Source organism: Morus notabilis, unplaced genomic scaffold (assembly GCF_000414095.1).
Source record: "Morus notabilis unplaced genomic scaffold, ASM41409v2 Scaffold127, whole genome shotgun sequence".
Taxonomy (NCBI): Eukaryota; Viridiplantae; Streptophyta; class Magnoliopsida; order Rosales; family Moraceae; genus Morus; species Morus notabilis.
Window position 1 is genome coordinate 174257 of NW_010366377.1, and position 14616 is coordinate 188872.

General features: G+C 35.6%; 2 protein-coding genes across 4 annotated transcripts; both read right to left on the reverse strand.

Moving 5' to 3' along the window:
* Positions 1-37: 37 nt before the first annotated feature.
* Positions 38-7559, reverse strand: LOC21397269 (nuclear transcription factor Y subunit B-1). Its single transcript, XM_024173514.1, has 7 exons — positions 7538-7559; positions 7172-7451; positions 6934-7063; positions 6509-6514; positions 6313-6396; positions 6127-6165; positions 38-445 (listed from the first exon to the last, which is right to left on the reverse strand). The coding sequence occupies exons 1-7, from the start codon at positions 7557-7559 to the stop codon at positions 404-406; spliced, it is 603 nt and encodes a 200-aa protein (XP_024029282.1). The 3' UTR covers positions 38-403.
* Positions 7560-10128: 2569 nt separating this feature from the next.
* Positions 10129-13604, reverse strand: LOC21397270. Of its 3 annotated transcripts, XM_024173526.1 has the most exons (8): positions 13437-13604; positions 12852-13308; positions 12628-12745; positions 11395-11516; positions 11143-11228; positions 10839-10948; positions 10707-10739; positions 10381-10574 (listed from the first exon to the last, which is right to left on the reverse strand). In XM_024173526.1, exons 1-8 carry the CDS (start codon positions 13525-13527, stop codon positions 10518-10520), a joined length of 1074 nt encoding a protein of 357 aa, XP_024029294.1. In that variant the 5' UTR covers positions 13528-13604; the 3' UTR covers positions 10381-10517. The 3 variants fall into 3 exon arrangements, with proteins under 3 accessions (XP_024029293.1, XP_024029294.1, XP_024029295.1); XM_024173525.1 differs by lacking the exon at positions 10707-10739 and having other exon boundaries at positions 10129-10461; XM_024173527.1 differs by lacking the exons at positions 10381-10574; positions 10707-10739; positions 10839-10948 and having other exon boundaries at positions 11151-11275.
* Between the last annotated feature and the right edge of the window lie 1012 nt (positions 13605-14616).

Genomic DNA, 14616 nt, shown 5'->3' on the forward strand with positions numbered 1-14616 from the left:
ATATATATATATATATATAGAAGGTGAAAACAAGTTGTAATATGCCTAACTGCGGGCCATATATACTGCAAAAATGGGAGAAACAAATTCTAGTATGCTCCCTCAATATGGTTTCGTTTCTATCCCATAGATTCTTCGGGGCCATACAAACAAAGCAGCATCTTCCATGGCGAGTCAACTAAACTAACAAACGAAAATATTGCTTTTATACAGCTACAGCCGAGTAAGATTTTAACCAGGTAAAATAAATTCCTACCCCAATCGAAAGAGTGAACCCTTTAAAAACACAATTCTTCAGATAAAATTAGGAGATTCATAGAGAGATATTACTGGTGTTGAGTCCAAACAACTTTGCCGCCCTCAGAGTGCATAAGAATGCTAAAATTTGAGAAGCTATACTGTCCTATTCGTTGCCATGCATGGACGGAACGATCATATGCTGACCCTGCACCACGGGAAAAATAAAAAACAGCATTGTCACAGTCATAGTCGATGTAAAAAGAAAAAAACTAACCTCCTTAAGCTTTCGTCAAAGAAAGGAAAAACACATACTATTTCTTTCCATATTATTCAAGAGGCACATATGAATTCATCAACGAAACAGCATGCATCGAATAGTGCTAAAAGAAACAGCATCGATTGAATTTCGATCTTCGTTTATGGAAGTGCACTGTACTGATTGATTGAAAAAGCCATGTAAAATTAAGCAATGTAGAGATGCATGATTTTGATTATAACAGTTACGGATTCGGGAAACAATTTCAATCTTTTACTTGGCATGACACTTGGTATAGCTAACAGTTTCCAAGAACATTTGCACTAACATAAGCGTGTTTTTGTTTTTTTGTTTCCTGATAAAACATGGAGCATGTTGTTCTTCCAAGACGTATAAAACATGAAAATCATACTTTGTCTATGCATATTTAGGACAAAGGTAACCCCCTGATGATCTTACAAAACATAAAAAGTTGAAACGGCCATAAGGTGACTACAAATTATGTTCCAGATGATTGAAAACGTGACTGAACAAACTTCAGGAGCCATCAGCAAACTTCATGGTGTCCCGCGGATCGCTCACTAGCCATCAGCAAACTCTTTTACATGGAGAGATTTAGATCTCGGAAATGAGTCAATTTCCACACATCATCATCTAGTCTCAACCTGGGTAGGTGCTTAATCAAAAAACAAGATAAATCCTGAAGACAGCAGGTAGAGTACTTTTGTAGACAAAATAACGCAGGTGTATCCTAAAGGGAAGGCGGCCTCCCAATGTTAAATCCTAGGCTGAACGTACATTCAATGGTTTTTTAAGGCAAAACGGATATGCAGATATCCCTGTTCACAGCTTGCTTTTTCTGTACAATCAGGCTTTAGCCTTTAGCTGATATAATTTCCATCAGTTTTCTATAAGATGGAAATGTTTCAGATGATATAGTTCTAAACCCTTCAATGACGAAGGTTCCCAAGTTTTAAAACAGTGGCACACCATTCTACTAAAAGGCCAACAATTTTAACATCAGATATTATTTGGAAAAAAAAGGTATCTACTAATCGATGTAACATGAGCTCCATCTAGGCTAAGAATCCCTAAACAGAATCTGCCACCAAAGAGAACCTCTACTGACATATGGGACATCATCTTAAGTGTGCTCTCATACAATTACTAAGTTCAACGTTCATACAAAGGAACAATCACTTATGCAACATGAACCATCATTGCAAACCTTTTAATGATTAATGGACACTGCTCTCGTATGATTTTTAAACTAATTCACGCTTTTCTTCCACACTGGAATTCTAGTTATAGGTAAACCCTAAAGTAAGATAGTTAGGGAAAGAAGTTTTAGAAAGCCGGTGTAATTGCTCCGAAGTCTCAGGTTGCCTGTATACATCCAATGACTTCCTTGTTTGCATTCTATTTTGATTGCCTCCTTTAGTTAATAACTAGTTGAACTCCACGTGCTTTTGCACGTGGAAGTAATCTGTGTGTTAAGTTTTAATTAACTAATTGTCATGTTATTATTAAAAACATATAAATATAAAATCTCAATGAGGAACCAAAATAAGAAAAAAAAATAAGTTTTAGGGCAAAAGGAACAAAAAAAAGGGAAAAATTTCATGACAAAAAGTAAAAGAAAAAATAAAGTAGGATTAAAATGAAGAAATAAATAAGCTTTAGGGTAAAAAAAAGTTTTAGGGCAAGAAGCAAAGAAACATTGTCAATAAAAAATCAAAAGGGAAAAATGAGTAAATTTTAAGGCACATGGAACCAAAATGAAAATAAAATTTTAGGACAAAAAGAAAAAAATAAAAAAGTTAAAAGGACTAAAATAAAAAAAATTAATAAGTTTTAGGATGAAAAATAAAAACAACCTAAAATAAAAGACTAAAAAAAAAAGTGAAAAAGTTGTACACTTTCAACCAAAACTACGTCGTTTAGGTTAAAAGTGCACAATTCAAAATACGCTTTCTCACTTCAATTAACAATAAATGAGTAATAAACAAAAAAGAAGAGGGGCAAAAAGGAAAGAAAAAGGTTAACAAAGCTTCTCTGAGAAGTTTTCTAAGGCATTTAGTATATACCACGGAAATGACCAAAACGCCCAAACAAAAAACAAAAAACGGTAAAAGCAAAAGTGAGGGCGCGCACACAGAATTTTTCAAAAGTTGAGGGACAAAAAAGACCAGATAGTATATATCACGAAAATGAACAAAACGCCCAAACAAAAAACCAATGAAGAAATAAAAATCTGAGGGCAAAACGGTAAAAGCAAAAGTGAGGGGACACGGAATTTTTCAAAAGTTGAGGGACATAAAAGAATTGACACTGTTCAAAGAACAGTAGGGACAAAAAAGACCGGATAGCATATACCACAGAAATGACCAAAACGCCCAAATAAAAAACAAATGAAGAAATAAGAATCTGAGGGCAAAACGGTAAAAGCAAAAGTGAGGGGACACGGAATTTTTCAAAAGTTGAGGGACATAAAAGAATTGACACTGTTCAAAGAACAGTAGGGACAAAAAAGACCGGATAGCATATACCACAGAAATGACCAAAACGCCCAAATAAAAAACAAATGAAGAAATAAGAATCTGAGGGCAAAACGGTAAAAGCAAAAGTGAGGGGACACGGAATTTTTCAAAAGTTGAGGGACATAAAAGAATTGACACTGTTCAAAGAACAGTAGGGACAAAAAAGACCGGATAGCATATACCACAGAAATGACCAAAACGCCCAAATAAAAAACAAATGAAGAAATAAGAATCTGAGGGCAAAACGGTAAAAGCAAAAGTGAGGGGACACGGAATTTTTCAAAAGTTGAGGGACATAAAAGAATTGACACTGTTCAAAGAACAGTAGGGACAAAAAAGACCGGATAGCATATACCACAGAAATGACCAAAACGCCCAAATAAAAAACAAATGAAGAAATAAGAATCTGAGGGCAAAACGGTAAAAGCAAAAGTGAGGGGACACGGAATTTTTCAAAAGTTGAGGGACATAAAAGAATTGACACTGTTCAAAGAACAGTAGGGACAAAAAAGACCGGATAGCATATACCACAGAAATGACCAAAACGCCCAAATAAAAAACAAATGAAGAAATAAGAATCTGAGGGCAAAACGGTAAAAGCAAAAGTGAGGGGACACGGAATTTTTCAAAAGTTGAGGGACATAAAAGAATTGACACTGTTCAAAGAACAGTAGGGACAAAAAAGACCGGATAGCATATACCACAGAAATGACCAAAACGCCCAAATAAAAAACAAATGAAGAAATAAGAATCTGAGGGCAAAACGGTAAAAGCAAAAGTGAGGGGACACGGAATTTTTTAAAAGTTGAGGGACAAAAAAGAATTGACACTGTTAAGAGAACAGTAAAAAGAGTGCCTCTTAATAATAACAGGAAAGGGTAACCAAATGCACAAGCACAAGCAGGCATGTGCAAACCACAAATTTTCTGAACAATCGGTCAACAAATTATCTAACACTTCCCAACAGGACCCTAGTTTACTGTGTATCTATTAAAAAGAAAAAAAAAAAAAAAAACAAACAAACAAACAGACACCCCTAGTTCAATCAATGCATTTGGTTATGATCCTTTTCCTTGGCACTGCAATGTTCTTTTACCCCACAAAACAGGAGGGAGGAAGAGGGGTGTGTGGGCTGGGGAGAATAAAGATCAAATAAAACAAGAAGGCGTACACTATTTGAAGCTTGATACTATACCATGTGCCTAACAACTATTCACAGAGTCCAACAACTCAAGCCTTTAAAATTGGAAGTTGATATAATATAACTATAAAGGTAATGCATGAGGACTTATAATATGAAAAGGTCGAGCAACGATGTCTTAAAACATGAGCAGAAGTCAGGATTCCTTAAAGAATATTAACAGCACAACTATTTTAGATGGCAAAAATTACAAGAGGAAAATTTTTTTAGAGCAAAGTATGCCTGTCAATGTTTTTAAAAGCGCCTGAGGCTTACGCCTCAAGGCCCGCCTTGTGGCGAGGCGCTGAAAAAACGCCTCCAAGCTTATGCTTTGAGGGTAGGGGAAATGAGGCTTACGCCTCATTCATGTGAGGCCCATGCCTCAGGGCTACGCCTCAAGAGGCGCACGAGGCTAACGCCTCTTACTTTTAGTGTTTTTTTTTTTAGTTCTTTTAACCTAATTGATGTTGGGACCAAACTTTTATGGAAGCCAGAGTTGACTAAGAACCAAAGAAAAATCAGAGAATGGTTGCCTCCTCCCTTCTATTACATTGTTTCTCTCTCTCCTCTCCCTTTTCTTCACTCAGCCAAATAATGATCAACAATTAAATATCTTCGTTTGTTTTTTTTGAAACAAAGATTCAATATCTTAATCATGGATTTAAAAAGGGCCAGAGGCGCACGCCTTTGAGCGGCGCCTAGAGCGGCGCCTCAGGCGGTTAGTGAGGCATCCGCCTCTCTACAAAGGGTCTTTTGGTGGGTCATTTTAACAGGCTGGCCCAAAAGTTTTAAAAAGCCCAAAGTACCCAGGCCAATATCTTCGTTTGTTTTTTTTGAAACAAAGATTCAATATCTTAATCATGGATTTAAAAAGCGCCAGAGGCGCACGCCTTTGAGCGGCGCCTCAGAGCGGCGCCTCAGGCGGTTAGTGAGGCATCCGCCTCTCTACAAAGGGTCTTTTGGTGGGTCATTTTAACAGGCTGGCCCAAAAGTTTTAAAAAGCCCAAAGTACCCAGGCCCTTAATGACTAAGAAAAAACCCTAATAACAAAAGAAGCAGCCAGCCACTTGCACAGCCGTCTTTCCTCCTTCCTGGCACGGGCAAACACTCTTCTTCTTCTCTTAGTAGTGATGATGATTGATGAGTTGGGAGATTAGGCTTTTAGAAGTGCATTATAAACCTTATGATATTAGGATTTGATAATTAGTCTTTTTTACGCTTCTAGTAGTGAAATAGACTTCTCTTTATGTGGATGCTTGGTTAAATTTCTTGTTTTTAATGATTTTTAAGTATGGATTTAGTCTTTGTTAGTATTTTTTTTTTCCTAAATTTTTTATAAGCATTTTTTGAGGCTTACGCCTCAAAGCGCCTTGAGGCTCACGTCTCACCTCGTACAGGCAAAACGCCTCAAGGCCCGATTCCGCCTTTTAAAACCTTGATGCCTGTGACTAGGTGGACTAACACTGATATGATGAGAATATGTAGAACGCAGCAGCTCCTATTTGAAATAAAATTTTGAGCCAGTTTACAAGAATGTGCATGTACAGAGCAGTTCAAAATGACTTGCTACGAGCACCAAAAATTTCAAACTAACTAACTTGGTCTGCTATTGACCAAATAAAACTGGTATATACATTCTTCAAAACAAAGGTATCACTCAAGTAATCGTTCAAAGGAGAAGAATAAATGTTTTGAAGACAAGACATAAAAAATTAAAAATCAATGGCCTCCAAGTGATCTGATGCAGAGAACTAATGACAAGGTCAATATTACATGCACTTTGGGGGGGGGGGGGGGGGGGGGAAAGGAATGAAACAATAATATTATGTGTGCAAACATTAGTGTGTTAATAATTATTTGTGTGTGTGAAAGATAGCAAGACAGAGAGAGAGTAAGGGTTAGAGAGTTACTTGGGAATTTATGTAGCTCAATGATCCTTGATGAACAAACTGCCATAATCATTACCCCAAATAAAGAACGGAAATTTGTAAGTTAAAGGATCTAAGCTCTATTGTAGAACAAAATAAGATGGTATCATGGTATTATTCAAACTATCGACTGAAATAACCATTCTATGGAAGTTTACAAAATCAGACCTGAGGATTTTGACCACCCCCAGAAGCAACGGCATCTCTCTTTGCAGAACTCTCACCACCCCTAGCAGATCCCTTGGTGTCTCCCTGCTCAGAGTTTGCAAACAAAGTCATTCCTTTTTTCTAGAAAGAAACAATGCGAGACCTTTAAAGTTAACATTGGATAATAATATCAATTTGGAAAGAGACTTTTTCTTACCTCCAACTGTCACAACGCAATCGCCCCAAGAAAATCAATGCCAAACAAAAACAGAAGAAACAAAATGTTAGGTTCACAACCCCAATGAAAACAAGTAAATTTGATAAATAGAAAACACACTACAAAGAAAAGTGATAAGATGCTGTTTTAGTCTGCAAACCGGGGGCAAGAAATTAAAGCTAGTTTACATTCCGATTCCCAAATTCCGCTTCCATTGGCCGCCCTCCTCCCAAAAAATTACTTGACTTTATTAAATTAAAATAAGACTTGGAATACTTGAGAAAACAAAAATCATTTTCTTTCCTTTTTGTTTTATTTTTATCCTTCCCCTTTCTTCAGGTGTTCACGTATTAAATTAAATCAACAGCCAACTGGAAACAAAACGAGCGTAAAATACAGTTAGAGATCAAAAATTCATAAATTACCTCCCTGTATCTTGCCAGATATATCTTAAGTGGCTCGATATAGTCCTCAAAGCCCAATGTAGCCATCGCCCACAACAAATCATCGCCATTTATCGTCTTCCTCTTCTCCTTCTGGCACTTGTCGCTAGCCCTAATTTCCAACAAACAGAAACTCATCAATTTCAGGAAAACGAACTCCGAATTACCTAAAAAGAAAACACTACAAATCAAGTTTTAAGAGGGAAAAGAAGGAACGTACTCGCTGGTGATGAAACTGATGAATTCGGAGACGCATTCCTGTACGGTGTCCTTGGCGTCCTTGGCGATCTTGCCATTAGCAGGCAAAGCCTTCTTCATGATACGACTGATGTTTGCGATCGGAAGGTACCGATCCTGCTCGCGCACGCCGCCACCTGCCCCGCCGCCGCTCGCGTGGGGGCTCTGCTCGCCGCCGCTCTCGTGGCTTTCCCCCCCCCGCCTCGCCCGCGGCCCCCCGGACTCGCCGGTGCCTCCGACGCCATGATCTGCATCAGGAAACCCTAGATTTCACATTCTCAATTCCAAACACAAAAATAAAGCCATACACGATATTTACACGAAGCGCGAAGAAAATCAATAGTAGGACATTGTAACCCTAGGACCGCCATTAATGAGCTTGGACGAGAGAGAAAAATGTCGAGAAAGAAACGAAGAAAGAGCGGGTTTTGAGGAGTTGCTTACCTGTAGAAATAGAGAGAGAAAGAGGAGAAGTGGTTCGTGTTTTGTATTTGGCGCGCTAGTGAGAGAGAGAGAGAGGATTGGTTGGAAAGATTTTGAGAAATTGTTTTAAGGGAAATCTGACGCTGGAGAAGAGAATGTAGAAGCTTTTTGGCTTTATGCTTATCAGCACCGTTCGTTCGTTCGTTCGTTCGTTCGTTGTGTTCTTATATTTTGTTTGTTTGGTTTCTCATCTCACTCTCTCTCCCTCTCTCCCTCTTTATAGTAGCACTCTTTAGTACTAGTACCACTATTTTTTTTTATTATCATTTCTCAATTTTTTTAGGATCTTTTTCGGTAAGTCCGTATTGATAAGTTAATTTTTAATCGTTAAATTTAATTAAAATTATATTAATTTAAATATATATAATAGATAATTATATATATATATATTTAATGATTAAAAAGTAAAGAATTATGGTCTCATTTATTTTAACGATTTAAGTTTTATTATAATAAAAAACTCGTAAAACAGTAATATTTAATTTTTTTACTATAATAAAAAATCCACATAAAATCACATCTCAATTTAAATCAACGAACTAAACAGATCATATAATTATTATTTTTTTTCAACTCTACTAGAGAAACTTTCTTTTTGCGAACTTTTATTAATTTTTTCTTTGTTGTTATTCCAATAGTTTAGTTTATGGAATTCCAAGTTATTAGAAATTCTTATGATCTATAATGCATTTACTACCGGTAGTGTAGTAATAGTAGTGTTTCTTTCACGAGAAAAATCAAGGTGATTGCAATCATGTGGGTATCTAATCTAATCTATCTTTTCCTTTTCTCGATTTTTGTTCTTCATTTTTCTAGTGCACATTTAAATCATTAATGACCAAAAAACAATTGGGAGATCGGCAATTCCCAAGGTTGGGTTGGTCAAGTATGGCTAATCCTAACGAGAAAGTCAAATTTAAGTAATGTTACTAATTGGTGAAAGTTTGATTTTGGGCTAATGGACTTATGGCATGTTTATTTACCAGGATTAAAGAATGGGAGTGGAGAATGTGAGCCAATCACATATTTATTTACTCTTTTTTATCCTGAAATGAGAGTGAGATTGGTAGGTCCCACTCAAATTTAGGATTGAGGAATGAGATTGACACTCTCATGCCCCTCCTTAGGATTGAGACTCTCATTCTTAATATTAATATTAAGTTACTATCATACCCTTATTTTACTTATAAATACACAATTAAAAATAAAATTCAAAAAATAATAAATGCAACATATATTTATTATTTTATTTACCTAATATTATAATATTAGTATAATTATTCTTAACTTTAATATAATAAATATGTACTTTATTTTTAAATAAATTAATAATATATTTTATTTTTAACACTATTTTTTATTTATATTTATTTTATTTAAATTTTTTTAAAATTTATTTTTATATTTTAAATAGTTGTACAATTTATATTTATTATTTTAGTACCCAATTATTACACTAAATATTTTAATTATGATTAATTTTAATATAATAAGTACACAATATATTTTTTAAATTAGAAATATCAAATTGATTTTTAAAGGGTATATTAGTATTTTTACACTTTTTTATTCCGATTCTGGGTGTAAGTAAACGTGTGAATGAGATTTAGAATGACTCCGATTCTGAATCCTCTCACTTAAGTAAAAGCTTATTTTGACTCCGATTCTGAATCCTCTCACTTAAGTAAACAGCTTATTTTGACTCCGATTCCTCACTCTGAATCCTACCCACTCCGAATCCTACCAACTTCGATTTATGCTCATTCCGATTACGCGTAGGTAAACATGTCATTAGTTTGGGCTTTACCAATAGGTGCTTCATAATATTCCCCTACTATTGTGATCTGATTTCTTCCAAAATTTAAGCTAAAGTGACATATTTGCATATATGACGCATTATTTAACAAAGCAGGAAGTAGCTAAATCAACAATCCATCTACCATGTGACGCGATACCTATAACATAATTAATCGCAACTGGCAAGTTAGAATTTTCGTATAAAGTAAATTGCTTGGATAAACAACAATGAACTTGTAGGACAAATTAATTTGGACTGTGGATGTTAGTGCTCCAATGTATACCTTCAAGTTGGTTTAGGTGCATTATTTTAGAAAGAGAAAAGATTAATCACAAGAACAGAATCCACTGATTCAGGTTCCCCACCATTTTAGAAAGAAGAAAAATAAAACAGAAATAAACTATAATTTTACACCACACATATGGGTGGTGAAACGCAATTGTAGCATTGGAGAGGTAATGCATTTTCTACCCAAGTTTCGGGTGCGAAAAAAAAAAAGAAGTTTGGCTAGTTCCGGTTGGTTGAGATTTTTTACTCACGTGCTCATTAAATGGTACGGACAACATAAAACCACTCTTCAGCAACACAACTCGCACAACCCGAGGCCAAAACAAAATGCTATTATTGCTATATGTCACAATTCTCACTCTTTATGGTTCTTTATGTATTTATGTTGGTTCCAATTGAAGCATGGAAATGGAAAGTTCAAAAGCTAAAATGTTATCCATCAAGCAGAGAAAAACAAGGTTTGTTAAATGGCTGAATCATCTTGAATGATGTAGTCAGAAAAAATGTTTGCTTTATACACAATTCTTCCGAGTCTGTTTACACCGTCTTGACTATAGAGTTCAGACCAACTTTGTGTCAGAAAGCTACCAAGTACTTCAGCAGTTGGAGGAATTTCCGTGCCTCGTTGGAACCTGTCTCGGCATCAAGGGGAGGCGGAATACGAATACAGTTGCAGGCAGGTCATCTAGTCCTTTGCAAGATAGCTACCCTTACATGCAGCACAAGAAAAGTATGCAACAAACAACAGCCTATTAACCTTTCACACAATGCCACTTACTGAGTATCCTTCCAGGGCTGCTCTTTCCATTACCTCTTTCTGGTCCATAAGATAAAGTCCAAAAACGCTATTGTTAGAGCTGCAGTTGCAGTGAAATGATAAATCTTATTTCGTTATTCACCAGAGAGTTCTGAATTTTCAGCATAATCTGAAGGGCATTAATCAAGTTACCTGGATTGTTTTTGTGATCATCCCAGGGCATTCCTGGTCGTGGTCAGAAATAAAGCAATGTGAAAAGAGAAAACCTATGAGGGCAGCAGCTCAAATCAATAGATTTATTTAAATTTTAAGAAATTCACAAACCTCAAATTGCATATTGTTCCATGATATCTCCTTCCAAGATTTTGAATGAAGTGAATCCCATGAATCTGGAATAGAAATTGTCTCCACGTGCTGAAGAATTCTTAAGCTATCTGCAATCCAATCCATCAAAATCATTCAAAGGAACCTCCTCTAAGCCTACCATCACTCAAAGTATCTCTACTCCATGAATCGACTTGTATTACAGTTACTAACCCCAGTAAAGACACATATGATGTTAACTCATTTCAGGAACAAAGATGGTTAATCATTTAAACAGGGAAAGAAGATAAAAGCTTAAATTTACTTGTGATGAATGCCTCTTCCCAAATCTCATGCTCTGACCATGATGGTGCGACTTCTCGAAAGGGAATGCCTTTGGTTAAGCACACACTGTGTGAATTGTAAAATAATGCCAAATGCAGTTACCTCAACAGATCCTACAAAAGTGGTATTTTCTTTTCTCTTTATTGTGATTAAGAATTTCATGTCAAGTCAATGGCGAAGTTGAATTTGGAGAACACAAACACAGAAACTACAGAACTAAGAAGGGACATACTCGATGACTAGTTGACGTATAATTCCTGGAAGGACGCCATCCCTTAGAGGAGCTGTCTGAACTTCGAAACAATCTTTAATTTCCTTCTCATCTAGGCATTTCCCCCTAGCTTCTCCTTTATCCTGAAAGCACATCGGGTTCAATCAACTCACTACATACCCCATGGAATTGACAGCTTCAGCTTTATCCTGAAAGCATCCTTAATAGTGCATACTACATAGAAAATTAAGCAAGTAGAAGGGCCAGAAATACATACAATTGAAAACCCTTGCTAATAAACTAGCTTAAAGAGAACTTCATACTCTTGAACTCATAGAAGCAGTAACAAACTCAATAGGGTGACGAAAAGTACAAAAGAAAGTATCAAAAGAAACCCAAATGTTAGGTTATCAAATAAAGTTCGAACCTGAAATCATAGAAGCAGTAACAAACTCAATAGGGTGACCAAAAGTACAAAAGAAAGTATCAAAACAAACCCAAATGTTAGGTTATCAAATAAAGTTCGAACTTGAAATCATAGAAGCAGTAACAAGCTCAATAGGGTGACCAAAAGTAGAAAAGAAAGTATCAAAACAAACCCAAATGTTAGGTTATCAAATAAAGTTCGAACTTGAAATCATAGAAGCAGTAACAAGCTCAATAGGGTGACCAAAAGTAGAAAAGAAAGTATCAAAACAAACCCAAATGTTAGGTTATCAAATAAAGTTCAAACTTGAAATCATAGAAGCAGTAACAAGCTCAATAGGGTGACCAAAAGTACAAAAGAAAGTATCAAAACAAACCCAAACGTTAGGTTATCAAATAAAGTTCGAACTTGAAGTCATAGAAGCAGTAACAAGCTCAATAGGGTGACCAAAAGTAGAAAAGTGTCAAAACAAACCCAAATGTTAGGTTATCAAATAAAGTTCGAACTTGAAATCATAGAAGCAGTAACAAGCTCAATAGGGTGACCAAAAGTAGAAAAGTGTCAAAACAAACCCAAATGTTAGGTTATCAAATAAAGTTCAAACTTGAAATCATAGAAGCAGTAACAAACTCAATAGGGTGTCCAAAAGTACAAAAGAAAGTATCAAAACAAACCCAAATGTTAGATAATCAAATAAAGTTTCAATTTGTGGTCAGTTGATAAGCCAATGCAAGCAAGTTGGTTATAGATTTAATCTCTACATGCCGAAAAATATAATTTCATACAAGCCTAATATAATCAGAAAATTCCAAGTCCTGGTTGTGCACCTCGCGACAAACAACAAAGAAGTTCGACACGCTTCCTTCAAGCAACCGGTCACCATCGTTCGACAACAAGAGCTCAGTTGCAGAAGGAGGCCTCAATTTCTCCAGAGGCTTTCTCATCCTGTAAAGAAGAAGAAATCCAAATTTACAAATTACAGAGGGTAAACGCAAAACAGAATTAGGTTCGGCCATTGAAAATGCTCGTTTTCAATTCCAATGGCACTAACCTCACCCAATCGGAATACTTCGCCTCCGCAGCTTCCCTCCGGCGACCAACCACGGCCAAATTCGCACCATTTTCTCGGATGCCAAACACCGTAGGAGCATAAATTCCGACATGGACATAAACATCAAGAACATTACCTGCTCGTTCTCGACCTAAATTCCCAATCTCACTCACTTTCCCCAAACTTCCAGTGACTAAAGCCGTGATCGAAAGTTCCTCACCGTCAGTCCTCTCCTCCATCGCAATTGGCAGAACTTTACTCACCGAATCGTTGACGAGACACCGGAGTTCCAATTCCCAGAAGGATCGCGAGAAATCCGAGGGACGATTGTCTCCGAACAGAAGCTTCGGATGCGAATTCGAGAGAATCCGCACGGAGTCGCAGAGCCTGTTCAAATGCCTCTCCCAGAACAGGAGGCGGGAACCGTTCTCGTGGGAGCGCGTAGTAGTGTACGCGCCTGACGAAACAAAATTGAAAAGAAAAAAGTGAGAGAAAGAAAGAAAAAAAGAAAATCATGCTTTTGTGAGAGAAAATGGAAATCGAAGAAGTTTAGAGAGAGATAGAGAGGCATTTGGGGGTGAAAACCTGGAAGAGTTTCGAGGAAGGTGGTGACAGGAGGAGTATCGGAAGAGTTGAAGAAGACGCCATTGCTGAACAAGAATCTGGAGGTTGACATTAGTCGACTGTTGAGAGCAATTCTGAAGATAGGGCGAGAAGGAGCTTTGTTTCCGAGGTTGAAGAGGAGGGAACCGGCAAAACAAAATTAACAAAAGCATACGATAATGCTTTTAATGATACACGTGTTTATGATAGAAGAGCAGTAATTATTTACTCAAGATAAGTACTAATTAATGATACTAGTTGAGCACGTGAGAATCAAAACTGTTTAGTTTATTGATTTAAAATTTTAATTTGAGTTAAAGATATTATTTTATATAAAAATTTTAGACTGTAGTAAAAATATTAAATGTAATTATTTTTAAAATTTTTTTATTATAATAAATTTAAATCGGTAAAATGAACGATGTTTAAAAATATGTTAATTTATAAGTTCAAATTATGATCTATAATTTATAATTTTAATTTTTAAAATTTAATTTTTTTTGAGAAAAAATAAAACCAAGAATCATAAATCATGTAAAATTTTTAAAATAAACAAACTCTAACTATATAAATTTAATCTGCGTGAAAATACGTATCTATTAATTAGAGTAAAACTCAATTTCAAAAAGAATGGAAGTTGCAGAGCTCAATTGGCAGATTTCGAAAAGAGGGTGAGAGCCGTCAGCATAAGAAGGTGAAAACCCCTAAATGGTATCTTTCAAAAAAAAAAAAAGGAACAAAATAAAACAAAAATTACCTCATCATAAGAAATTATGGATTATAGTTTGAACCCATAAACTAAACGAACTCCTCTTATTCTCTACGTGCTCAACTAAAAGAATAGAAATTATATAGGAGTTTCTCACCAAAAAAAAAAAAAAAAAATTAGAATTATTTTAATTAAAAAAGAGAATGTAGTAAATAAAAGATTTTTAAAATTAAATTAAGTAAATAACATATTTTAAAATTATTTGAAACAAATATCAATTTATGTGATAAATGAATTATTTACCATGTAAATAGTGTATTCAACACATATTTTAGTTTTTCAAAGGTCAGGACGATATTTAGGTTCCTCTTAAAAAACTAAAATTCTCCCCAATTAAAGTGTATTTGTCAAGCATTAAAGATAAAGCATTCTAGACATTTAAACCATAATAGA